The sequence below is a fragment of the Ipomoea nil genome, unplaced genomic scaffold, assembly GCF_001879475.1.
Source record: "Ipomoea nil cultivar Tokyo-kokei standard unplaced genomic scaffold, Asagao_1.1 scaffold2779, whole genome shotgun sequence".
NCBI classification, from domain to species: Eukaryota; Viridiplantae; Streptophyta; class Magnoliopsida; order Solanales; family Convolvulaceae; genus Ipomoea; species Ipomoea nil.
This window is the reverse complement of record NW_017619207.1, coordinates 922593-950324: the sequence shown is the minus strand read 5'-3', so window position 1 is coordinate 950324 and position 27732 is coordinate 922593. Positions and strand designations below refer to the sequence as shown.

At 36.0% G+C, this 27732-nt stretch overlaps 1 protein-coding gene across 1 annotated transcript; it reads left to right on the top strand.

The window, feature by feature from the left end:
• The first annotated feature begins 18681 nt into the window (after window positions 1–18681).
• On the top strand, window positions 18682–19176 carry LOC109157265. Its single transcript, XM_019305166.1, has one exon. The coding sequence runs from the start codon at window positions 18682–18684 to the stop codon at window positions 19174–19176; it is 495 nt and encodes a 164-aa protein (XP_019160711.1).
• The last annotated feature ends 8556 nt before the right edge of the window (window positions 19177–27732 follow it).

The window sequence follows — 27732 nt, the reverse complement described above, 5'->3', positions numbered from 1 at the left end:
AGCCCTCCTGATGGGCCGCGGCTAGGGCTGTTAGTCTGGTCTGGTGCACTATGTGTGTGCACCAGATGATATTTTCATATGCAAATCTCAAACCAAACAAGTCCAAAACATTCTCAACAACTCACAAACAAATACTAGATCCCTTCTAAGCATAAACACAACAAAATCTCATACTTTCTACTCATTTCTACTCAATAACAAGGCTTCACAGAGCCAAATTTAAGAAGGAATCCATGGGGTTATACCTCTTGTAGCTTTTTCTTCTTGTGTGGTTCCCTATCCTTTCCTGCTCAGATGCTAGCTATAACAACCCAAAATTTCATTTTATAAATCCGGTATTAAGAATTTCATAACACCCTTTTTCACTCCATTAAAAATATTCATGATCAATCGGTGCTTGAATAAAATATTTTCATCACATTTTAAATTGATTCGACACCAAAATTTATTCTATTTCAAAAATTCCTAAATTTCGGGTACTTCGCGTACCAAAATTTTAATCGAGAAATTTATCTGAGTAAGACTGGAAGTATTGAAAAAGATTTTTAAACAAGGGTTCATCTAAATAGCTTTTTGAGAAAATTCATTTTCAACCCCAAAGTATTTAAAATAGCATTTCTAGCCTATGGTTCATGTTGCATGGTGGACCACTAGACATCCAAAATCCCTTTCCAGATTCATCTTCTAGCATATGAAATTACTCCTTTGCCCTCAACCAATCATTGATGATCAACCTAGCGTTTTGGACCCTATATAAACTCCATTATTCCATCTTGATTCCCTGATCTCTTTCTTTGCCTCTCCACACATTTTGTCTGCCAAGAAAAGAGGAGAAAACAACATCACAATAAGCTCATCTCCTTCTTCAATCCAAGTATTCATTTCTCTTCTAGTTTCTTTTAATCTTTGAGACTCTAGGCTAAGGTTCTATGGTGTTTGGGAAGTATAGGTGGTGAAGGAGGCACAAGCTAGATAGAGAGTAAGAAGAGATCCAATCTAGAAGAAAGTCTACAAGAGGTATAACCCCATGGATTCCTCTTTAAAATTTGGCTCTGTGAAGCCTTAGCTTTGAGTAGAAATGAGTAGAAACTATGTGATTTTGTTGTGTTTATGCTTAGAAGTGGTTTAGCATTTGTTTGAGAGTTTTTGAGATTGTTTTGGACTTGTTTGGTTTGATTTTGGCAGATGAAAAACTTTCTGGTGCACAACACAGTGTCCACCAGATCAGAGTTACGGCCCTAGCCGCGACCCATCAGGAGGACCACCGGCTAGAGCCGTGGTGGCACGGGACTAGGGCATGGCCCTAGAGGAGGGTCGTCGCCTAGTCCCGGTGGAGTGACAGGATACAAGGGGCGGACCATGAGGAGTCCCGCCCCAGGTCCCTAACTTTGATTCTAAGAAGAATCTGTGCAGTGGCCGGGCCCTTGTGGCTCAGCTACGTGTCGTTTCGAGCCGAGTGTTACGGGCCCTTGTGGCTCAGCTCTCCGGGACCGTCTCGACGCACGTTTTGGATTTGATTTCATTGAATTTGGATTAAAAACGAGTATGTTATGAAGGTTTTATTGAAGATTTGCTACACAAAGTATATATTTGCTAGTTTACGGTGTATGAAGAATTATTTGACTATGTGATCTGATGATGTTTTTATTGAGTAAAGGAGCATGATTATCTGAGAATATGATTTATTATGAATGCATGACTAGATTGTGATATTTGATCAATGAGAAATGAAGCATGTTTTGTTGATAGAATGTATAGAAATTGCTATGTTGCAAACCGAGCATGATGTTATATTCTTGAGTACTTCATGGTATTTTATACATGATTTAGAAGCATGTTATAGAGCAATTTTGCATTTCACACATGTCATATTTCAAAAATGCATAAGGGCCAACGTGAGGCCAAGTATTATTTTCGAAAACCATGAGCATGTATATAGCACTCTTCGATGCATTGAAAAGTTGTTGAGTTGTTGCATGCATGAGATTTATGCATGAGAGATATATTTTTGTATTATCTATATTGGTGAGGTTTTGGAGGATACCGTTTGGACTATGTCCTCTCGGGAGATATTTATGGACATTGCGGTCCCAGTGTATGTAACGCGGCGTATTCCCACGTTACGAGGTTGGAAACTGCCCGCCAAGCTTGGAATCCTGGTAGGGGGTGTGCACACTGAAAGTTCGATTCCTTATTCCACAGCGCGCAAACCACGAGATTGGTTCCGTGGACGATAGAAGATATTGGGTCGGATTTACGCCGTTCTCAATGGGGCAACTCACGCTACGTTGAAACCCTGAGCCGTCTACGAGCGAAAAGAGAAAGAAAGTGAGTAGATACTCAAGAGAAAGAAAGCGAGTCTAGATAGACTCAAGAAAAAGAAAGTGAGTAGAGACTCACTAGACCTCCACAGAAAGTACTCTATTTTTACAACGAGTGTACATGAGTATATATATATATATATATATATATATGTGTGTGTGTGTGTGTGTGTGTGTGTGTGTGTGTGTGTGTGTGTGTGTGTGTGTGTGCGTGAGTATATTGTTGCACGAGGTTGCATATATGTATGAGTATATTGTTGCACGAGATTGCATATGAGCATGCGTATATTGTTGCACGAGATTGCATATATGTATCAGTATATTGTTGCACGAGATTGCATATATGTATCAGTATATTGTTACACGAGATTGCATATGAGCATGAGTATATTGTTGCACAAAATTTGCATTCAAGTAAAGTATCGTATGAGATTACATAATGTGAATGTTGATTTATAATCGTTTGTGGTATTAGAAGTCTTGTTTATCGAATTACGAGTTGGGATTATGAAAGCATGAGTATACCCGTTATATGGTTTATTAGCATGATCCTATCTGTACGTATGGATTGTTTGATAAGTTATTTGAGAAAATATAATGTTGTGAACCTAAGTGAATAGTCTTATGTATATTAGCATGCTAGTTGATATTATAGGGTGCAAGCATCTAGAAAGTACATGATAGATCTAAAGATGTTTATGAGATGAGTTTGTTGTATACTTGTGAAATCAAATGTTTTCAAAGTATACTCTATAGTACTTTACAGGGTTAAGTGTGGTATACTTAGCTTCATGCTAACGGATGTTTTTCTTATTTGTCTATTTGTTGCTTGCAAAACCCCTTTCAAGTGGACCCAGCAGCGTGACGAGATCGAGTTAGATTTGTCTCGTAGATAGAGATATCTAAACTCTAGTTTTATTGTTGATCTTTGTTATGGATTTAGACTTATTTTGATATTATGGTTTCGAGGATGATGTAGATTATTGGGGTGATGTTTTCCCCCCTTATGTTTTGGTTTTTATGACGGATGCCAGACTTTTACTTTATTTCTAGTTTTACCCCTTAGCCTGTGCAATCACCACGGAGTGGTGGTTGTGGCGGTGACACTCCCATTAATTATTTATTAGTTATTTCCGCTGCTTAGTGTTGTTAATGACTGTTTAGAGTTATAATTAAGAGTATGAAAAGTGAGTATGATACATTAACACCTTCACCACCTATTCCCTCACACAAACATGGGTATATGCTAAGCTTAAGACAACCTCAGAGATGGGAGGCAAGAGTGGATGATCAAAGAGCAAAAGGAAATTGATGGAGCAGAATGAATAGAAACTTACTGCTTTGCTTCTTCTTTGTTTACAGAAAGCTCAGGGAGAGGAAAGGCAAAAAGATGGATCAGATGAAGGCAAGGTAAAATGGTTCTATTTATATGGGTGCAAAACCCTAGGTAGATCACCAATGATTAGTGGAGGGCAAAGTGGTAAAAGCTTAGCTAAAGGGTGTTCTCAGGCAAAAACCTTCTTGGAGTAGTGTGGTTCACCTTGTATCATGGACCAAGGCTAGAAATGCTAACTTTAAATGTTTTGGGGTTGAAAATGAATTTTCTCAAAAAGCTATTTAGATGAACATTTATTTAAAGCCTTTTTGAATTCTCCCGGTCTCACTCAGATAAATTTCTCGATTTAAAACTTGATACGCGAGGTACCCGAAAATTTAGGAATTTCGAATAAAACAAGTTTTTGTGTCGAATTAACTTGAAATGTGACAAAAATAATTTATTTAAACACCAATTGATTGCAAAAATTTTTAATGGAGTGAAAATGGCTATTTTGGAATTTCCTAATATCGGATTTATAAAATAAAATTTTGGGTTGTTACATCATAAAATCGAAATTATAAAATTAAATTTTTGGTTGTCACAACTATAGCCCTAAGGAATGTAATAGAGCCCAAATGGCAACCCGAATAATAAATAATAGAAGTTATCGAACCCTGGTGTGCTAACAAAAGAGAGGAGACTCAAACCAATGGACCAGAAGGGGTTTGGTGAGCCAAGGGATGATTTTTAAGGGGATGGAAGGGTGCTCATTTGTATTGTTGAAGGATTCATGGATGGTTGACAAATGGACGTCACCGGGCAACGTTTATTTTTGGCCACACACGTGACCCCCCCCCCCCCCACTACTTTACTTCTAGCGCACTCCCATGCATAAGTGGAGCTTCTAACCTTTTAATACACAAAATTTTGAGTGGCTTAGATGGTTAATGCTAGTGTTGTTAAGTGGGAGGTTATGGGTTCGATATACTCCTAGTAACATCTCTTATAATATTTTGCTCCCAATAGATTTCCATCATTCTTTTTGGGCCAGCACCTCACCCATATATAAAGATGGACACCAACTTGGCTAGTTGGGCAAGACTTTCCCAATAAAATAGCCCCCCCCCCCCCCCCCCCCCGGGGCACATCCTAATCCTAAGTCCTCCGCGTTCTTTGGTTGTCTTTGACGAGCAAAGAAATTATAGACACTCTCGACCTTCTATGCGTCTTGACCCTCTCGACTCCTGGTTTGAAAGCTCTTAATCTCTTCTGGACAACTCGGTGCTCTGTCCCTGCAGCCTTCCCTACATGATGTTCGTCAAGATAACTTAGCTCTTACACATAGCCTACAAGAAAAAGAAAGAGATTTTTTGCCGCATTCCCCTCGTGTGAGCTCACTGACATGCCTTACCCTAAAGGGTAACATAGCGGTCCACGTTGGCCACTGAGAAGCGGGGTAATAATGTAACAACCCAAAAATTCTTCTTCCTAATTAAGCCTATTTTATAAAGTAGTAATTGTCCAGTGCGATGCACGAACTATTATTAATTTAACAAATTTACCAATTAAATTTATGACATCTTCTGAATTAACAAAGAAAATAATGGTTGTGAAAACAGAAAAACGTACTTGAGTTCTGTTTTCTATAAGCAAAGAAAGTAACTATACAATGTAATATATAAAATTTTTAAAAGTTTAATTATCCTATTATTATGTTGATTTTAAAGTTTATTGCTACTTGTATTATTATTTGAATTTGATTTGTTTTTTAAAAGGAATTTAAATTTAAAATAACTACTTTAATTATATAACTAACGTATTTAAATAAAACTTGTAAATAAAATAACATGCAATATTTGTCGAAAATCTCCACCAAAAACTTATTCATTTGAAAAATATTATTTATATAAGAACTATATTTATTTTATATCTAATTTCTCCTCTTTATATATGTGGAGTCAAATTAATTATAATTGAGGTTTAAATGAATATATACACAAAGTATATTAAATATAAAACTTTACGAATAAATTTGAACACAATAAATTTTTTTTTCATACTTCATCATGCTTTAATATATATAGAGATAGAGATAGATCTATAATAATAAATTATAATTTATAAAATATAAATACACATAAATACATCTACCCACACAATTAATGCATTCATACTTGCTAATCATGTTCCTATCTACACTTTGGAGGGAAAAATTTTGTGGCTAGATTCTGTTTTATTATATATAATTATTATTATATTATATTATATATATAGATAATTAGTCAAAATCTCTTCCCAATATTTTGTTCCTAAGTTGACTAGTGCCTTATATAAATAAAGTATTTATTCAAAAACCCTTATGGTGAATAAATAACCCTTATGGTGAATAAATAAGTCTATCCATATACCTTAGTTTCCAAAACTCAATTTGGGGAAAACAATATTCTTTTATCCAAAAGTTAATCTGAGAGGTACCTGTGAATCTGATAGCCAAGTTTCTTTCAAAATTGGATCTCAAAATAAACTTATCTTATTTCTATATTTATTATATTGTATCTTAGTCCGAGTTTAACCCAACTTTTGACCCAAAATTATAACCCAAAGTTCAAAACCCAAATTCCCAATTTTACCCTTCATTTTGGTGTGAGAGTGGGTTGATTATATAGCCTAGGGTTTTGTGCCATAAGTATAAATGTTCAATATTCCATTGCCTTACCTCTCCATTCCATCACATTTCATTTTTCCTTCTCTTGAGAGAGCAACACCAAGGGTAAGACTCTTCATCTTCTATTCCATTTCCAAGATTTCCCATCCTTTTCTCTCCTCTCCTTAGCTAGAATAGATGTGGTATTGAACCTTTCTTGTGCTTGTGTATGTATGTTTGTGTTGTTGGTTGGAGTCTTAGAAGATGGTGAAGGGGGAGGCCTAGTTTGAGGATAGAGATGGAATGACTCTTGAGGTTGAAAAGCTTGAGGTATAATCCATGGGCATCCAAACTATAACCATTTTCCTTTTCCTTGTCTGAAAATTGTGTATGTATTTTATTTATTTTTTTGTTGATGTGTGAGCCTTGGAAATGATATAATTGTTGTGTTTGATGTGTGGAATGTGTTGAATAATGTTGTATTGTTGATATCTTGTTGTGGAGTGGTGTTTGGGGTGTTGCATCAGGTTTGGAAGTGGGCAAAGTGCCCAAAGGAAGAAAGAAACAGAGAGAGACGAGGTTATTGCCTCACCCCTCCTCGAAGGCGCGTGAGCTCTACCGCGGGTCTTGAGAGACCTGCCAGCAGGCCTGCGGGCCAAGTGGCAGGCCCCTTGCGGCCTGCCACTTCGCCCAAGCCGTGCAGTTAGCACGGAGGGTTTTGCACGACCCGTCACCCAGCCCGCACAGCCTAGGGGCCCCTGCAGCAGTGTACACTGACGCGGGTTTGGCCACTTAGTTTTGCGGGTTTTCGTGATCCGTGGGACTTGGGGAGTTGTTCTAATGTACTATGTGTTACGTGATACTTGTCCAAAAATGATTTTACCAACAAAGGAGTGATGTATTGATTTAATTGATGTTTGAACCAACCTTATTGATGTATATGTGTTGAGCATGATTCACAAGTGAAGTACATCGAATAGAATGTTTCAAGTGAGTTGATGGATGTGATCAAAGCATGTATTAAGTGTTGATTAATATGAAGTCAGTTGTATCTTTGTGAGTTGAAATTACAATGACCCCTTGAGTATGAGTCATTGCATATGATCCACATTATTTTGATTAAACTTGTTATCCGACATCCCTATCATGTATCCCCTATTTCTCAAACTACATTTTGAAATATTATGCCACTTGTATGCTATGTTGTGATATACTAAAATGTTATGAAATAATGAGACCCGGTGAAACACTCCCGGAAATGTTATGAAATAATGAGATTCGGTGGAACACTCCCGAAAATGTTATGAAATAATGAGACCCGGTGGCACACTCCCGGAAATGTTATGTTGTGATGAGACCCGGTGGAACACTCCCAGAAATGTTATGTTGTGATGAGACCCGGTGGAACACTCCCGAAAATGTTATGATGTAATGAGACCCAGTGAAACACTCCCGGAAATGTTATGTTGTTATGAGACCCGGTGGAACACTCCCGGAATTATCTTCTTTATTAATTTGGTAGTTCGCATGATTACATGACATTTTATCTATTCTTCAGTTATTGAGTCAAGTAGATTCATGTCTTGTTATAATTGTTGAGCATATATATTCTTGAGCATGAATTGCATAAGTACGTTGAATATGGAATTCACTTGCATATGAGCTTTATACTTATAAGATGAGTATCATTATTGTATATGTAACTCGTGAACCTATTTGACGTATATCTATTACTTGATTAGCTAACGTGTTATGTGTAAAACAAACCATTTTCCAAATCTATATGTACTTTACTGGTTTGAGTGGTTTATACTTAGCATTCGTGCAAATGGGTTACTTTTGTATATCTTTTTACTTAACCCCTTTCAGGTTTGACCAGTGATAGCTGAGCGCGTTAGATGGAGCTAGATAGTATAGAGTTGATGCTAGTTCCTAGCTGTTTGTCAAACCTCTTAGACTTAAATGATGTTTGACTTTGATTAGTTCAGTTTACTATTATTAAATTTTGTAGTGCGTTGCCACTTAGGCTTGAAAGCCTTATGTTATATTCTGAGCTTAGACTTTGAATTGATTTGGTTGAGTGGACCCTTATGAATGAATGTTGATGTGGATATGTTAGTTCCTTTCTCGTGTAGTTAGTATGTGGAGGGTGACAATGGAGTAGCATCCCCTTTTTGGTTGTATGTTTGGGTAAAAAGGTCTTTTACTCCTTTCTTTATTCCACAACTTTACCCTTTAATTAAGTTTAATACTAGGCTCAGGCGTATGAAAATTGGGGGTGCTACAAATAATAAGTCGGCTGCCAAGAAGCGGGATAGAAAATAAGTCGACCGCTGAGAAGCGAGATAGTGCATGTCGACCGCTAAGAAGCGAGATAGATACATGTCAACCGCTGAGAAGCGGGATAGATAATATATCGATTGCTGAGAAGCGGGATAGAGACATGTCAACCACTGAGAAGCAGGATAGATACATGTCAACCGCTGAGGTGGAGCTTTTAAATTCATCAAATGCTGCAAAGCGGGATAAGATAATATTGTTGATCGCTGAAAAGCGAGGTAATAGTAAGTCGACCGTTGGGAAGCGGGATAATGCATTGACCATTTTTTTTTTCTGCATGCTGGGCTGCGTACCTTGGCCTTGCAGGCCCAAGTGAACATTTGCATGTCGGGTTAAGGATCGCGTCCTATTGGCCTTGGTGAAGATGTGTATGGTCCGCCTACCTTGCGATCCCCATACAAGATGAGGGAGAGGGCCCACATTTTATTTCTTTTATTTTTCTCCCTTCTCTTTTTTTTTCTTTTTTTTTTTCTTGGGCCGCCAACCCAGCGTTGCGGGCCCAACATTGAAAATGAAAAGTTGGTGAAGAGTAATAAGAAAAAAATTTCTTTTTTATTACCTTCTCGGGTTGCTTTCAAATCTAGTCACAATTTTCCCTAGGCCGCTTGCCGTGCTTTCCGAGCCTAGGGATACTGGTAAAAATGAAGTTGAAAATTATTTGTTACCTCCATGGGCTACCTACCCAGTCTGCGAGCCCATTTGGATGATATTGTGTACTGTCGAGTCTCCTGTATTGACCGCAGAGCTCCCAACTCTCGTTAAGACCACTTATACTGTATGTAGGTCCACTACGGTGTCCATTTTTTGTTTGTTGGAAACTTGCTTACTTTTTCCAATGCAAAAATATTATTTGTTACCTCCCTGAGTTGCTTGTAAGCTTGCCAAGGTGCTTCTATTTGGTCCAGGGCCGCTACTCGGCATGCGGATTCTTAACGATCGGGATTCTCATCGATGACTCCTCGTGAACGGGTTCCCCTATTTCGGCCCTAGTTGCGGCCTTAAGCCCCCAGTACTTGGGCTACTGCCTTGGTGGTGCTATCCTCCCAGCTCATGGAGTGCTAAGTTGGGTAAGAAGATGATTTGCTTGAGTGTTCGGGTCAGCCGTTGGCTATCAGGCTAGATTCGACTGCACCCCTAACAACTGATAAGCAACCCACTCACTGATGATGTTAGTTGTATCCCAGGCTAAAGATTGGATGCTAGGTCCGACTCTCGGGGGACCTTGGTTGGTTCCACCAATTGTAGAGTCTCCTCCAACGTCTATAATGTTAGTCGGACCTCTCACGTTACTTGGGTGTAGAGAACTGACCCGGTAAAACGGACAGACCCCCACCTTGCTGGCTAAGGCGTTCATATGGGTCTGAAAAAATTTGCTTGTGACTCGGAAATTTTGGCATACCTCGGGTTTGATTGCATAAAGGGGATGGGTATAACGAGTAGAAACTAGGAACGCGTGATTTTCGTAGCGTCCCCACATACAGCGCTAATGATAGTTTTATCGGGACCAGGTCCACCATAAACCGAGTACAAAAATATAGAATGGGGTATGAAGATAAAAATTTTATTTCCAGGGGCGTGAGGCCCAATAATGTATATACACAGCCCGAGATATTGGCCCAAAACGGCGGCCCACAGAATATATAAATTATAAATACTATAACCCTAAGGAATGGAATAGGGCCCAAAATGGCAGCCCGAATAATAATACAAGCTATAGCACTAATAATGAAATAAAGATAACAATGCTACCGCTACAAATTAAACCCTGGTGTGCCAACATAAGGGAAGACATTCAAGTCAATGGACCAGAAGGCATTTAGTGAAGCAATGGATGATTATTAAGGAGATGGAAGGGTGCCTATTTATATTGTTGAAAGACTCACGGATGATTGACAAATGGATGGCACCTAACAACCTTCATTCTTGGCCACACACGTGTCCACCCACTACTTTGCTTATGGCACATTACCATTCATAAGTGGAGCTTCCCGCCTTTTAATATATAAGGTTTTGAGTGGTTTGGGTGGTATGTGCTTGTGTTGTTAAGTGAGAGGTTGTGGGTTTGATACCTCCTAGTAGTAACACATCTTTAAAAAATAATATTTTGCTCCCAATAGATTTTCATTATTATTTTATTTTATATATATATATATATATATATATATATATATATATATATATATATATATATATATATATAGTAGAGTTCCAATGAGAACACTTGCTTAGTTTAGAACGTGGGAACAAATCGTGTGCATCCATCTAATTGTCTAGATTAGATTAAGTGTGTGCGAACGCGAATTAAATGTGTGCAAACGTAATGACGTTTGCACACATTTAATTCACGTTCGCACACACTTAATTTAATCTAGACCATTAAAAAATATTAGATGGAAGCACACGATTTGTTCTCACGTTCTCACCTAAGCAAGTGTTCTCTTATGATCCTAAATCTATATATATATATATATATATATATATATATATATATATATATATATATATATATATATATATATATATATATATAGAGAGAGAGAGAGAGAGAGAGAGAGAGAGAGAGAGAGTTAATACCCAAAATCGTCCTCGACTATAGTGGTTTTTCTCAATTTCGTCCTAAACGACTTTGGTGACCTAATATCGTCCCAGACTTTTGTGTTTCGCTCAATTTAGTCCCAGACTTTTGTGTTTTTGCTCAATTTAGTCCCTCATTTGTTATTCTGTCCATTTGGTGTTAAATAAATAGACAATTCAGTAATTTTAATATTGGCATCTCTTTACTCATAGACATGTGAACTGCGAAATCCTTTTTTTTTTTTATGAATTACTCCCAGAATTACTCTTAAAACTGCGAATATAAAATTTGATTTGCAGGTCCGGGAGTAATTCTGGGTGTAATTCGTACAAGAAAAAGGAATTTCGCACTTCACAAGTTGAAAGTAAAGAGAGATCAATATTGACATTACTGAATTGTCCCTTTATTTAACACCAATTTGACGGAATAATAAATGGAGGACTAAATTGAGCGAAACACAAAAGTCTGGGACGATATTAGGTCACCAAAGTCGTTTAGGACGAAATTGAGAAAAACCACTATAGTCGAGGACGATTTTGGGTATTAACTCTATATATATATATATATATATATATATATATATATATATATATATATATATATATATATATATATATATATATATATATATATATATATATATATATATATATATATATATATATATATATATATATATATATATGAGGGTTCAGGTGCGGGGAAGGGTTCCCGTGCGGTTGTGCGAAGGACGCACCTCTTAAGCATTAAAATGACGCACCTTAAGTACACAACCCACGCACCTGAAGCACACAAACAAAACACCTTAAGAACACAAACCACGCACCTTAACCACACAACAAAGCACCTTAAGAACACAAACCACGCACCTAAACTTTTAAAATGGTTAACCTAAGTTTCACATAATTGACGCACCTTAAGCATACAAATCACGCACCTTAAGAAGGAAACAACGCACCTTAAGTAGAAAACCCACGAACCTTAAGTTTCAACAACTACTCACATTAAGCACAAAACCCACGCACCTTAAGCACAAAACTCACGCACCTTAAGCACAAAACCCACGCACCTTAAGCACAAATCACACATACCTTAAACACAAAACTCACGCATCTTACGTTTCAACAACTACTCACATTAAGTACACAACCCACGCACCTTAAGCACAAAACTCACGCACCTTAGGCAAAAAAACCACGCACCTTAAATTTGACCTATATGTAAAATTACAATATTGCCACCGCATTTTTTTTTTTATTTTGGTCATCCTGGACGTTGATTTAAGCAAAATCAATGGCTCTCCTCTCACTGCACAACCGCACCTGACCGCACCAACCGCATTTAAACCTAATTATATATATATATATATATATATATATATATATATATATATATATATATATATATATATATATATATATATATATATATATATATATATATATATAATCAATGGCTCTCCTCTCATCGCACAATCGCACATGGCCGCACCATATATATATATATATATATATTGTTAGTGTTTTTAAATGTTCAAAAAACCCCATATTATAATTGGCAATATTATTATGGCATACTATGATAGGTTTAGAGTTTGTCCGTCCAGCTCTACAGACGACTGATCAATCAGAAGCAACAACAGAAGGACTGACACTGAAGATCTGATTTAGGAAGCTGATTTCTAAAAATCTTACGCGGTATTATCAGACAAGTTTGGAAAGAAGATCATCGTATATTTTCAAGAAAGGTATGGACCTAATCTTTTGAGATTACATTCCTCATTTATAGTCCTACCTTCTACAATCAAAATCTTTTATGGAGAGAGTTTATTGAAGAATCTATATGCACCCGTACTCGAAGAGATTTAGGGTTATGCCGAATATATGAAGAAACACTCTCCATCTGCTATATGAATTTAGATCTTTGATTGTCATGTATCTTCTCAATACAATATGTTCATGGTGATTAAGATGATGAACTTGAGAAGAACCACTGCTGCTTAAACGAGAGGACACTGTGATCACACATTTGTGGGAACAACATTAAAGAGCATCGTTGAAGTGGACTACATCAGAGTGGGCTCTCCAAGTGAAGGGATTTCATTGGACTTCTGTATGCATGGCTCTCCATCTTCAACAATCTACTAAACCTGTGTAGACTGGGTATGTACCTTGTGTGGGGCACTTGGGTAAGATTAATGTATATCTACCTTTGTACATTGGATTATGATTTAGTGGATTTGACGCCTATGTGATCGTTCCCCAGACGTAGATACACACTGTATCGAACTGGGTAAATATTCTGTGTCGTTGGCTTTGTGTTATCTCTCTCTTACATCTTCTCCACTATGTATTATTACTGACTAACTTCGTAACTGAATCAATCAGTAATCTCTAACAGTTGATTAATTCTGTTAATCTATCTAAAAAGAGAATATACAAAATTACATATATATATATATATATATATATATATATATATATATATATATATATATATGTATGTATATATATATATATATGTATATATATATATATGTATGTATATATATATGTATGTATATATATATATATATATATATATATATATATATATATATATATATATATATATATATATATATATATATATATATATATATATGTCATTGTTCAGGTGAGTCCATCCCTTCACATGAGTCCGTGTGGACAAATCTTGGTCATTGAATACTTGAGATCAATGGCATAGATTTCACCAACTGTGCACTTAACTTGCACTGTTTGCGATGCACAGTTGGCAAAATCTATTCCATTGATCTCAATCACTCAATGGCTCAGATCTGTCCACACGGATTCATAGGAAGTGGGTAGACTCATTTGATCATGAGTATATATATATATATATATATATATATATATATATATATATATATATATATATATATATATATATATATATATATATATATATATATATATATATATATATATATATGTATGTATGTATGTATGTATTTATGTATGTATGTATGTATGTGTGTGTGTGTGTGTGTGGGGGGGGGGGGGGGGGGGAATAATTCACGTGTGAAACATCTCCCAGGTGAAAAATGGGATGAGATATTAGTTGGTGATCTAATCTAGATCAATGGCTCAAACTAAAGGAAAATTTTTATACAAAAAATGCGCTTTCTAGCAACATGGATGCAAATGATCAAGTGTCTCGAAGTGACGCACCTTAAGCTGGAAAATAATGCATCTTAAGCTTTAAATATACGCACCTTAAGAATTAAACTGATGCACCTTAAACTAGATAGTGACGCACCTTACGCTATAAACATATACACCTTAAGCTATAAACTTACGCACCTTAAGTTTTAGACTTAAGCACCTTAAACTTTAAACTTAGACACCTAACGCTATAAACTTACGCACCTTAAGCTATAAACTTACGCACCTTAAACATTGAACTTACGCACCTTAAGTTGTGACCTTACACAAAATGACCCTAATGTCACCACTTTTTTTTTAATTGTTCTTCATTTTGGGCTATTAATTTTGGCAAGCAGGGACGGAGCCAAAGGGGGGGCAGGGGGGCAGCTGCCCCCCTCCCCACACCCCCACCCCCACCCCATATATAACCTTTGTATGTATATATGTATATATAGTACAAGTTTTAGTATTAGACTATTAGTATAAAGAAACAGATATATGTTAATAAGAAGTGAGTTAGATTAGTTGGTAAACCACATGTTTGGTTATAATGAAGGTTTAGGTTTCAAATCCTTTATTGGTAATTTCATAGTTTTTCTTTGTTCCTTTAATAGTTTTTATAATTTTAATACACACACATATATATAACATTCTTTTATATTAATAATGAGACGTGTAATTTATAATGTGTTCTCTATTCAAATTATTTTATTGAATTAATTATGTTTCAAATATTTTGTTATGAATATTTTTATAAAATTTTGATGTGTTTTATTTTTCACTCATATCCAACAATATTTATACCTATATTTCTTGGATAATTTTTTTTTTCAAATTATCTCTTTTGTTTTCATGTTTCGCCTTCACTCGAAAAAATGTATGAACCCCGTTCCTGCTTCTTCGCCCCCGCTCAACAGAATTCTTGACTCCGTCCGTGTTGACAAGACCATTGATTATGATTAATCCACACGTTTCATCTAAGAAAAGTTTCACATCTTATCCTTTGCCTATATATATATAAGTTAATAGTTGTTGTGGATGGGAATCTGGTTAGTTGGGTGGTTGGTGCTAGCAGAAATCAAAGAAAAAAAAAAAAAAAAAAAAAAAAAAAGGAGAGTGTAATTCATAGGATTCTCAAAGTGGAATGACAATGATTAAAAATGGTAAGCATGTTAGCTGGTATCTTCATTTTATGTTTGCTTTTGGGCATCATTATTAATGTTTTCTGCTCTGGTCAAACTTGTCGCCGCCCTCTTCTTCCGTGGGGGACCCGACTGAATATGAAATATGAAATATGAATCACGGATCGCCCCGTCTTCCACCCGAGTCTCTCATCTGTGACTGTCAGCCTTATTTCTTACCCGAATTTTTCTTTCTTTCTTTTCACATGCGTGTCTCCTTCCTGTCCAGTCGGCACCATGCATGCGTTCTTCTGAATTATTATTATTTTTTTAAATAAATTTCAGAAAATATAGACATTCTTAATAATATATTAGGGGTGTTTGGTAAATAACGGTTAGCTATTTAAGTTAATGGGTTTAATTAGTTAATTACATTAGCTGATTGTAAAAAAGTGTTTGATAAATTAGTTCTTAGTTGATAGTTAATTACATGCAAAATGACTTTCTCAAAAAACTGTTTTCAACAGCTTTTTGAATTTTAGCATTTTAAAGTAATAAGTTGTTACAAAAAACTAATTAATTAAGCATTCATATTGATTGTTTAACAAAATCAAACAATTAATAGTGGTCAAATAAATTAAAATTGACTAATAAGTTAACTATGTTACCAAACAAGGCTAACTATTGTCAACTCCGAACATTTTTTTTTGAATGCTACCGACTCTTTTACAATGTAGTATCTGTCCATAACTCAGGACATTTAATTGTGTATAATTTTGTCAATATTACATGTAAAAGTTGACTAAAATTGCACTAGTGTTTCAAATTTTATTATTAAGTTGCCACTTTAACTATAAAATATGATTCAACCTACCATCTTGTATATATTTGTAACTTGCTCTCTATCTCATTTTGGCATTGTTTGGTAAAATAATTAGTTTATAGGCTAATTTTAACTTATTTGACTATTATTAGCTGTTTGACTTGGTTAAAAAATCAATATAAGTGTTTGGTTAATTAGCTTTTTGTAACTCCAAAATGTCAAAATTCAAAAAGCTACTCAATTCAACATTTTCAATTAACTTTTTGAGAAAAGAAATTATATCAAACAGCTAACAGCTAATTTACCAAACACTTTTCTACAATCAGCTAATGTTATCAACTAGTTATACCCTCCAATTGACCCAATCAACTAACAGTTAACAGTTATCAGCTAACTGTCATTTACCAAACCGGACCATTATGTATTTGGTTCAGTTAATGAGATTTGAATAAAGATTAATTTATGTTAATATTAAATTTAGTATTAATATACAAAATTTTATATGTTTAGAAATTATATTAAAAATAATATTAAAATACAATTTATTTATTTTTTTGTAAATTGGGTGAAATTAAATTTTAGGTCAAGTTAGAAAAACGATGACCAAATAAACATAGAGAAATTTTGATATAAATAATATAGTATAGATGCTAAATTAATACTTCTGCATCTGATCAATTATATATCACTTAGACATTATTCCCTATTTTATTTTTTCTAAATAAAGAATTAAATGACAATTAGAGTTTTCGTTTAATTAATTTTTGGTGATGAAGGAAACCCATATCCGCTACCTAAAAATATGATATTGTGCACTGAATAAACTTACTAAACTATACTAAAAAGATCATGTGAAACGTATTTGATTGAGAATGTGTTGTCGCGAATCAAACTCGTAATTTTCAAGTATAAAAATCATATTTCACCCACTTGGGACTTTTGGAAAATTATTGATCATGCCTATGCTTGTTGAGTTAGATGCTAAGAAGATTTCTTTGGTAGGCTTTAAAAAGTAGTGCAACATATAAATTAAATTATTTCCCAATCACAAGTAGTGAGTCTACTAGTGGCCAAAGCTAGATTACCCCATGTAAAAAAACTATTAGGAAGAGCCCAAGAACCCACTTTTTTACTTTTCAAGTACAACAAATTAGTATTATATTTTATTTTAATTTAATATTTTGGATTTACTTTTTATTTTTCCCCTTCCTTTCATACTATAAGAACTTTAATTTAGGGAGATGAGAGGAATGGGCTGTTTAATTAATTAAAATAATTTTGATTAATTCATAATTAAATTAATTTTGCTGGTTATTAAATTACTTTGATTTGGTTAATGGTTTTAAATTTTTGAAAAATTTTAGTTATGAGATAATTAAGTTAAAAATACAAAATCTACCAAATTGATTGAATTAACCAAATTAATAAAAATAAAAATATATAATATATTTTTATGCATAAAGAATATGTTATATACAATAAATGTTTGTTTAATTTAGTTAATTCTTCAAAATACGGTTCATTTTAGTTAATTCAATAAATTGTATTTTGGTTTGGTGAATGGTTTTACACTTTTACTAAAATAAAAACTTTAATTTGGTCAACTTGGTTTGAAATTAACCAATTAGTTGAATGACCACCCCTACTATTGTTATTGTAATTACCTAAATTGTTTTTAGAAAAAGAATTTAGAAAAATCACATTTCTTATTCCTCGGACGTTTATAAGTTATGAATGTAGTATTTTTCTTTAATTATTTACCTTATTAGAACTAGTATTACGACTCTCTCTGTATTTGAGTCACATCATGACTCCCTTTCTTTTTTTGACCCACCGTCGAACACAGTGACTAATCCCCTCACTGAATTGTAGGCACTTCTTTTGAGTGGGATAGCTGGCATGGAAATTTAAGGCCGCTTCATCATTCCCAAAGACAAGGATCGAACCCTTGACCTTGGGTTAAGGATGGATGAGTCCCTTCCACTCAACCACACCCTCCAGGTTATTATAACTCCATATCCTAGTCTTCTTATGATTCTCTCTTGTATATATTCCCTCAATTTGTACAGTTGTAATTACTGTTTATCTAATACAGTTTATACAGTTCTCATCTGGTATCAGTAGTCTCAAGTTCCTTTCCTATTTTTTCTCAATGGAACCCAGGGCAGTAATATTGATGGATTTGCTAACTCCTTTGAGCGGACCGTTTCGGATGTTTCCGTTACTACCTCCAGTTCTATGGCTGTCAATTCGCTTTCTACTGCCCATAACTTTATCAGTATTAATCTTACCCACAAAATTTCTTGTTTTGGAGGACACAAGTAGTTCTCTTTTTAGAGGGACACGGGCTCATGGGGTTTATTAATGGGACTAACCCATGCCCGCCAGCCTTCCTGCCAGTTGTCGCCGACATCAAACCACAACCAAACCCGGCCCATGCCGTGTGGTATCGCCACGACAAAGCATTGATGCCAGTACTGATTTCATCACTCTCCGAAGAAGTCATGCACCTCGCCATTGGACGTCGTACATCACGGGAGGTTTGGTTGTCCATAGAGCAGTCTCTAGCTTCTTCGTCTCGTGCCCGGTCACTTAATTTCCTCGACCAACTTCAGTCTCTCAGGCAGGGTGACTCCTCTATTGCTGATTATATTGGCCGTGCACGTGTTGTTACGAAAGACCTGGCCTTGGCCGGTCGAAAAGTTGGTTTGGACGAGATGAACTTGTATGTCTTTCGTGGGTTACAACCAGAGTATCAAAACCTAACTACATCACGTTGGGTTTGCGGGCAGCCCGTCACTCTTACAAAGCTCATAGAATTTCTCGGAGATCAGGAATTCATTTGAGGAACCGCCAACGATGGAGCGTCGGCGGCCTTCACTGCCCAATGTGGCGGGCGGAATCGCCGCGGCGGTCACGGCAGCAATCGAGGTGGCGGCGGCCGATTGCAAGGAGGACGTGGTGGACGTGGCCGTAGCGGTAACAATGGTGGTCAAAATAAGTGTCAGATTTGTGGGCGCAATAGCCACACAGCCCTTGCATGTTAAAATTGTTTTGATAATCAAAGATATCATCCTCCTCATGCCAATCTGACATATCAAGATAATGGTTCAGACACTTGTTGTTCTCAAGTATGGATTCTAGACACGGGAGCAACCAGACATCGCAGCCCTATCCACGTCTGAGGAGTATGTTGGTAATGACATGTTGCGTGTTGGTGATGGTAAGGGTTTATCTATTAGTCATGTTGGTCATGCTTCCTTTAATACCCCATCTAGGTCTTTTTAATTATCGAATATCCTTCATGTTCCCAGTTTGTCTACATCTTTATTATCTGTTCAAAAATTTGCTTCAGATAATAAGGTGTTTTGTTTTTAGTTTCACCACTCTTTTTTTTTGTTGTGAAAGATATCAATTTCAAGGAAATTCTGCTACGGGGTAATAGCTCTAGGGTTCTATACAAGCTTCTTATCACTAGTTCGTCTCCTTCAGCTTTTCTTTCCGCTCGCACATCCGAGTTAGTGTGGCATGATCGCTTAGGACATCCACATTCTTGAGTCTTACATCGTATTCTTCAGTCTTGTTCGGTTAGTAGGTCTAGAATGCGTGTCAGTTAGGGAAATCGGCCCGATTCCCACTGCCACATGTTGAGTCATCTAGTTCCAATATTCTTGATTTAATATACACAGATATTTGGGGTTCAGCTCCTTTGTTATCTACTGATGGCTATAGTTACTTTGTTATTTTCTTGGATGATCACTCCCGTTACACTTGGTATTATCCCATGAAATTAAAATTTGATCTTTATGCCATCTTTGAAAAATTTTGTACTATGGTTGAGTGTTCCTTCAATAGAAAAATTAAATCCATTCAATCTAACCTAGGAGCTGAATACAAAAAATGACCCATTTCTTTTTTCAGTTAGGAATCACTCATAGACAGTCTTGTGCCTACACTCATGAACAAAATGGTCGTGTGGAAAGAAAACATAGACATGTAGTTGAAATGGGTCTAACCCTCATGGCTCGTGCCTCTGTTCCATATAAATTATGGGATTTTACTTTTGAGATTGTTGTGTATTTAATTAACAAGATGCCATCTGCTGTGTTAAATAACTCTAGTCTTCACTTACTCCTGTATAAATCCCATCCATCCTACTATTTTCTTCGTGTCTTCGGGTGTCTATGTTATCTCTATTTACGGTAATTGTCATAAAATGTCCTACAGGTCTTCTCTATGTGTCTTTCTAGGTTATCTTGAGTCATTCCGAGGTTATAAGTGCATTAACTTATAGACTAATAAGGTTTATGTGTAGACATGTGCGGTTTGATGATGCTATTTTTCCCTTTGCTACTAAGAATGTTTTGCAGCCCCCATAGGCTCCTCAAATCACTCCATGGGCAGAATCCATCCTACAGCATAGTCTGCCGGCGCCTCCGCAAGAAGAATTGGCGGGAGGGGAGCTCCCACCAGACTTGGTCGCAGGTACTATTGGGCAACAGATTGATGCATCAACTACTGTCGTCGCTCGACCCAGGGGGCGTCCGCGAAGAAAGACCGTAAAATCTACCACTCAGACACACACTGTGGAGACTCGCAGTAGATCTCAGGCACCACCCACAGCTTTGAGTGCTTAGGTCTGTCCCGCAGATCCTACTTGTTACACTCAGATAGTAAAATAACCAGAGTGGCGTGAGGCTATGAACCAGGAATTCAATGCTCTTCTACAAAATCAAACGTGGTGTCTTATACCCTTTTGGGCATATATGAATGTTATCGGATGTAAGTGGGTATTCCGCACTAAACGAAACACAGATGGTTCTATTGAGAGACACAAGGCAAGAATAGTAGCAAAAGGATTTCAAACAGGTGCCTGGATAAGATTTCTTTGATGCGTTCAGCACAGTGGTAAAACCCACTACTGTTAGGTTGCTTCTTTCCTTGGCTTTATCTTCTGGTTGGGTTATTACGCAACTTGATGTTCATAATGCTTTTTTAATTGGATATCTGTTTGAAACTGATTATATGAAACAACCACCTAGTTATATTGATACTCAATATCCCAATCATGTTTGCTTGTTTAAGCGTTCTTTGTATGGCGTAAAACAGGCTCCTAGAGCTTGGTTTAACCGTTTACATATGTTTTTACTCTCTGTTGGGTTTCAAGCATAAAGAACGGATGTGTTTCTATTCTACTACTCATAGGACTCTGCTTATGTGTATTTTTTTGTATATGTTGATGATATACTTGTGATGGGAAGTGATCAGGGTCTTGTGACTCGTTTGATAAAAGAGTTATCTGCTGCTTATAAGATTATGGATCTTGGTGAATCTGGTTTCTTTCTTGGGATTGAAATAATTAAATGTGATAATGGTATTTTACTTTCACAACAGATATATATGAATGATATTTTGAAACGTGCTGGAACGGCAGAAGTAAAGCATTGTCTACTCCTATATCTGTTTCGAAATCTATACCCTTTAGTGCAGGTTTATATGAGGATCCTACATAGTACATAAGTATGGTAGGAGCACTATAGTATCTAACTATCACACGCCCGGATCTATCATTCGTAGTCAATCAATTGTGTCAACACATGCATGCTCATACAGTATCACATTGGGTGCATCTAAAGCGAGTCTTGAGGTATGTAAAGGGAACAGTTAATTTTGGTTTACGTATAAGAAAGTCAGCATCAAGAGAACTTGCATTTTCTGATTCTGACTGGGTTGGTTGTCCTGAGGACCATAAATCCACGAGTGGTTTTGCTGTGTTTCATGGATCCAACCTTATCTCTTGGGTTTGTACGAAACAAAAAACTGTTGCTAGATCTTCTACTGAGGCAGAATACAAAGCTTTAGCAGATGTCTGTGCCGAATTACGTGGATAGTCTCCTTGCTACGTGAGATTAAAGGGTCAGGTATATCTGTTTCAAAATTATGGTGTGACAATCTTGGTGCTACTTATATATGTAAATTCCATCTTCCATGCTCGTACCAAGCACGTGGAAATTGATTATCACTTCGTTCGAGATAAACTTGCTTATGGAGACATTCAAGTTAATTTTATCTCCACAAAAGATCAATTTGCAGACATATTTACTAAAGCTTTACCTAGTCCTAGATTTTCTTTTCTTAGAGATAAGTTACATGTTACTAGTATACCATGTACTTGAGGGGGAGTATTAGGACTCTTTGTATTTGAGTCACATTATGACTCCATATCCTAGTCTTTTTATGATTCTCTCTTGTATATATTCCCTCAATCTGTACAAGTGTAATTATTGTTTATCTAATACAATTTATACAGTTCTCATCGACCTAACTGCAAATCTGACTATATTTACAACTAGATTGACAATTGAAAATTAGATTTGCAGTTAGATTACCAATTGAAGAATATAATTATATTTACAACAATTGAAAGATATAAACTATATTTATAACTTGCAAATAATTAAAGAACCAAAATCATAATTGTGACTTAAAAAAAAAAAAGAAAAAAAAGAAGAGTAAAAGACAATTTTGGTCCTCCATAAAAAAATCAGACAATTTGTGGACACTCTTATTGTGACGAGGACAATTTTAGTCATCCGTCACTCTTCCCGTTAGATGCCCTGTTTGAGAAGGGGTATTTACGTCTTTTCATCATACCTCCTTCTTCTTCATCATCTGCTCTGCTTCTTTACATACGCCAGTCACCTACTGCCGGAAAACCAAGGTCCAAGGTCATCGGAGATGCAAAAAGTTGAAGCTAAAAACCTGGTCTACTTCTAAAGACAAGAATTTTTTGATAAATTTGGATTAGCAAACCTTGTATGAAAAGTTAAGCATGGTCAAACCAAGCCCAACCCTTTCAAAATCAATTCCACTATTCTTTAGATTCTTCCCCCATGCTTGGGCAATGCAACCCCTTCTAGGGACCTCCGGATGATTCTAGCTGCCGCCATGGATATCGGCAATGAGGGAACTTTTGAGAATTTATCTCTTAATCGTGGGTCGTCTAATCTGTGCTTCTATCATGCCTTAACCCTTGTCCACCAAGGGCTAAGTCGGTCCCCCAGGCTACTAATCACAGTTCCCCTCTCCATGCTGCAAACTTATCACGGTCACCGTTGGTGTACATCAGCACCGCCACCACTCCATGCGATGTAGATTAAAAAGCCGCAGATTAATCTTTCTAAAACACTCATATTCAATCATGCAAATCTCATAAATATCCTCAGAATTGCAAATAAAAACAACCATACCAACCAAAATTCTGAAAAACTCATCAAGGATTAAAACAATTTAACCAAAATATGGCAACAAATCAAACTAAAACTAACAGAAATATGCAGATTGAAGAGGTAGTTACAGGAAATACTGGGTTTGAAAAGCCACCATCTTTAGTGTAATAGACCAGGAATACGAAACCCATGGCCAAACCCGGAGGCTCCGTCACCCTACAAGCAACCGGCAGGTTTTCAGCTTCAACTTTTTGCATCTCCGATGGCCTTGGAAGTTGGTTTTCCGGTAGTGGATGTCTAGCGTAAGTGAAGAAGCAGAGCAGTTGATGATGAAGAAGGATGTATGATGAAAAGACGCAAATATCCCTTCTCAAACGGGACATCTAACGAGAATAGTGACGGAGGACCAAAAATGTCATCGTCAAGAGTGTCCACAAATTGTCTGATTTTTTTATGGAGGATCAAAATTATCCGTGCCACTATAAGTCTATGACCAAAAATGTCTTTTATTCAAAAAAAAAAAAAATTACACTTTTTGTTCTTCGCGTTTATTGAACTACAGTAAATTTCATCTCTTGTTAATTATGATTGTATTATTATTCATTAACATTTTTTAAATATAGCAAAAATTTAGTTCATCAATTAACATCCAATGACAAATAGTGTTAACTGAAGGACTATATTGGTACAAACACTTTCATTAACCTTTCAAATAGTACTGTTAGTAGTTAATTTGTCTTTATATTTTTGAAATATATTGCAAGAGTTATAATTTTATTTTTTGTCCTAGATTTATAGGTGACAATTCACTTATAATTTTAAAAATCAAAATAGCTCTTTTTGGTCCTAATATTATTGTGACATGATCATTTTGGTCATCAGTCAACAAAATCGTTGAAATGCCGTTAAATATAAAGGCATTTTGATCATTATATATATATATATATATATATATATATATATATATATATATATATATATATAATCGCACTCAGGTGCAAATGTTTTGCCCAGGCGCGAAATAGGAATGGATTCTGTCCGTCCACGTGTCCAGATCTAATGGATGAGAAACACTGATTTTTTAAAAAAACGCGGTGACATTTTCGTAAATAATTGAACATCGAAGTGCAAGTAAAATGTATTACAAGTGCATGTAAAATGTATTATCGGTGCAAGTAAAAATTTACACTGAGCATCAATACTTAGTTGCACCTATAGTTATAAGTAGTTGCACCTATAGTTCTAAGTAGTTGCACACATAGTTATAAGTAGTTGCACCTAGGTGTATGAATGTTTGCGAGTGGTTTTCAGGGGTATTACTACCCGCTGAACTCAGATCAATGAATGTTAACAAGGCAAAATTATATGCACTTATAGGTCAAAGTAGGTGCACCTATAGTTATAAGTAGTTGCACCTATAGTTATAAATAGTTGCACATATAGTTATAAGCACACCCAGGTGCATGAATGTTTGCGGAAAGTGAATGCTAACAAGGCAAAATTACATACACTTATAGGTGAAAGTAGGTGCACCTATAGTTATAAGTAGTTGCACCTATAGTTATAAATAATTGCACATATAGTTATAAGCACACCCAGGTGCATGAATGTTTGCGGAAAGTGAATGCTAACAAGGCAAAATTACATGCACTTATAGGTGAAAGTAGGTACACTTGTAAGTGATTTTACTTGTACTTCGATGTTCAATTATTTACGAAAATGCCATCGCGTTTGTTTTTAAGTTATTAGATCTGGACACATGTCGCGCGCTGATTCGTTCGCATTTCCCTCCTGAGCACTTATTCGCACCTGAGTGCTATATATATATATATATATATATATATATATATATATATATATATATATATATATATATATAGGGTCCGGATCAGGTGAGGACGTGAGGACTAATCTAGAGCATTAAATCAGAATGATGTATGATTGAGATTAAAAGAAACAAATCACACGGATTAAGAAAACAAATCCCTTTAAAATATTAAAATATATAAATTTAGGGTAAATCAGTCTTATTAAAAGATGTGCATTCCTATACAAAATGTTGTGAATTCCTATACTGAGTGTTGTGCATCAATAACTTCATTGTCGTGCATTCAAAGCCCGCCAAAAAATCATACAGTGAACATCCAATGTTCTACGATGAATTGAACTATGTGCTATAATGCACAACTCCTTAGCCTATAGTGCACAACTTACAACACTAGGTTGCACAATCAGCACACACGAATGCACAATCATACTACCCAAGCATTTATACATATACACGACAATCCAAATATAGACAATATTATACTCAAAAGAACAAGCGAAAAAAAAATAAAAAATACTAATTAGTTTGCATGGGCGAACACTCAATCAATGATGAAGAAATCGCGGCTCCAAATTGCAACGGTGATGATCCAAGAAAATAGGAAACCAATTTGGCCAAGGATTACACATGCGTTCACACTTAAAAAAAAAATAGAAAAAGACACTATTATCCCACTTTAACAAAAAAGATCAATCCATGTCATCTCAAGAACTCAAATCTGGACCATTCAAATAAAAAAACAAACGCACAAGATTAGTCATCACGTCCTCACCTAAGATTAAGTCCTCACCTGATCCGGATTCTATATATATATATATATATATATATATATATATATAAAGAAGCTGTAAGGTTGACCTACTATATTATTTATGTTTATTTAAAAAAAATCATAAATAAAGACCGAAATACATTTGTATTTAACGGTATTTTAACTATTTTGTTGATAGATGGTCAAAGAATGATCATGCCACAATAATATTAGGACAAAAGGGATTTTCTGAAAGGAAAAAAAAAATGAGTTAATTCCAGCAATAGTCCTCTGACTATTGTGATTTTCCAAATTTGATACTCGACTTTCAATTTGGACAAAATAAACCCTTGACTATCAAAATTGTTCCATCATCAGTCCTTCTGTTAACCAACTATTAAATAGATGTTAGTGAAGGGCTAAAAAGGTAATTTCTTCTACTGGGTCATTTCCTCACCCGTCCAAACCCCCCATAGCTGATGAATATAGAATTTCCCCTTTTCTCTCTCAATTTTTCTCTTTCTCACCCTAAATTCTCTACTTTCCCTATCCTTATTTCTCTGTTTATTGCCTGAGCCCACTGCAGAGCATGAAAAATCCAATCTGAAATTCTTCTCTCTTGAAGATAACGGATTTACTTCGAAAACTTCACATCGACGGTGGCGTAATCGATCACCATCATCACCCGCACCACCGCCCACCACCCACCACCGTTTGATCTGCCGCGGTTTAAAGAACTGGACTCCGCTTTGACTCCGGCTTCGTCTTCCTCCAAAACGACGTCGTCTTCGTCTGCGACAATGCCCAGAGTTGGGGAATCGAATGCTGCGTTGGATTCGGCCCCAGCGGTCCTCCCTCTTCCGTCTCCCTCTCTTTCGTCTGATCTTACACCCTCGACCCAACGGAGCAAAACAGGGGAGCGGTGGTGTTTTCCTGGCGGATTGATGCAAGTGACCGAGCTGGTTGGTGGTGACCTCTGGTTCTCCGATCGGTGATTGGCAGTGGCTAAGACTTTAACTTTAAATAAAAGTGTTATTGCAAATTGTCGTTTGTGGTTGCCCACTTGTCGGTTTATGCTTCTTTAAAATATATATATATATATAGCTTGGAAATATCTTGAGTCTTGACCGACGACGGGTAGTGGCAACATCAACTTTGACGAGCATTTCCTCCGATTGCATGGATGTGGCTGTGGTTTAGCTTGGAAATTTTATGGTGAGAGGTGTTCATGTTTGATAGTGTTTGGGTGTTCATTGCTACTGTAGAACCAAATATGCAAGAGAGAGATCCCTGGAGAAGGGAGGAAGAAAAAGTTAATGAAAAGACCATTTTAACCCTTATATTAAGGCCTAACAAACTGATCTTCTAACGGAAGGACCAATACTGGAATGAATCTGATAGTCAAGGGTCTATTTTGTCCAAATTAATAGACGATGACTAATTTTGGAAAATGGCAATAGTCAAAGGACCATTGCTAGAATTCACTAAAAGTGAACAACCACGAATTAACTCTATTTTACAATATTGATTGTTAAAGCACTACTTGTATTTACAACAATGGAAAGATTAACCACAAGGCTATAAGTTTCACTCT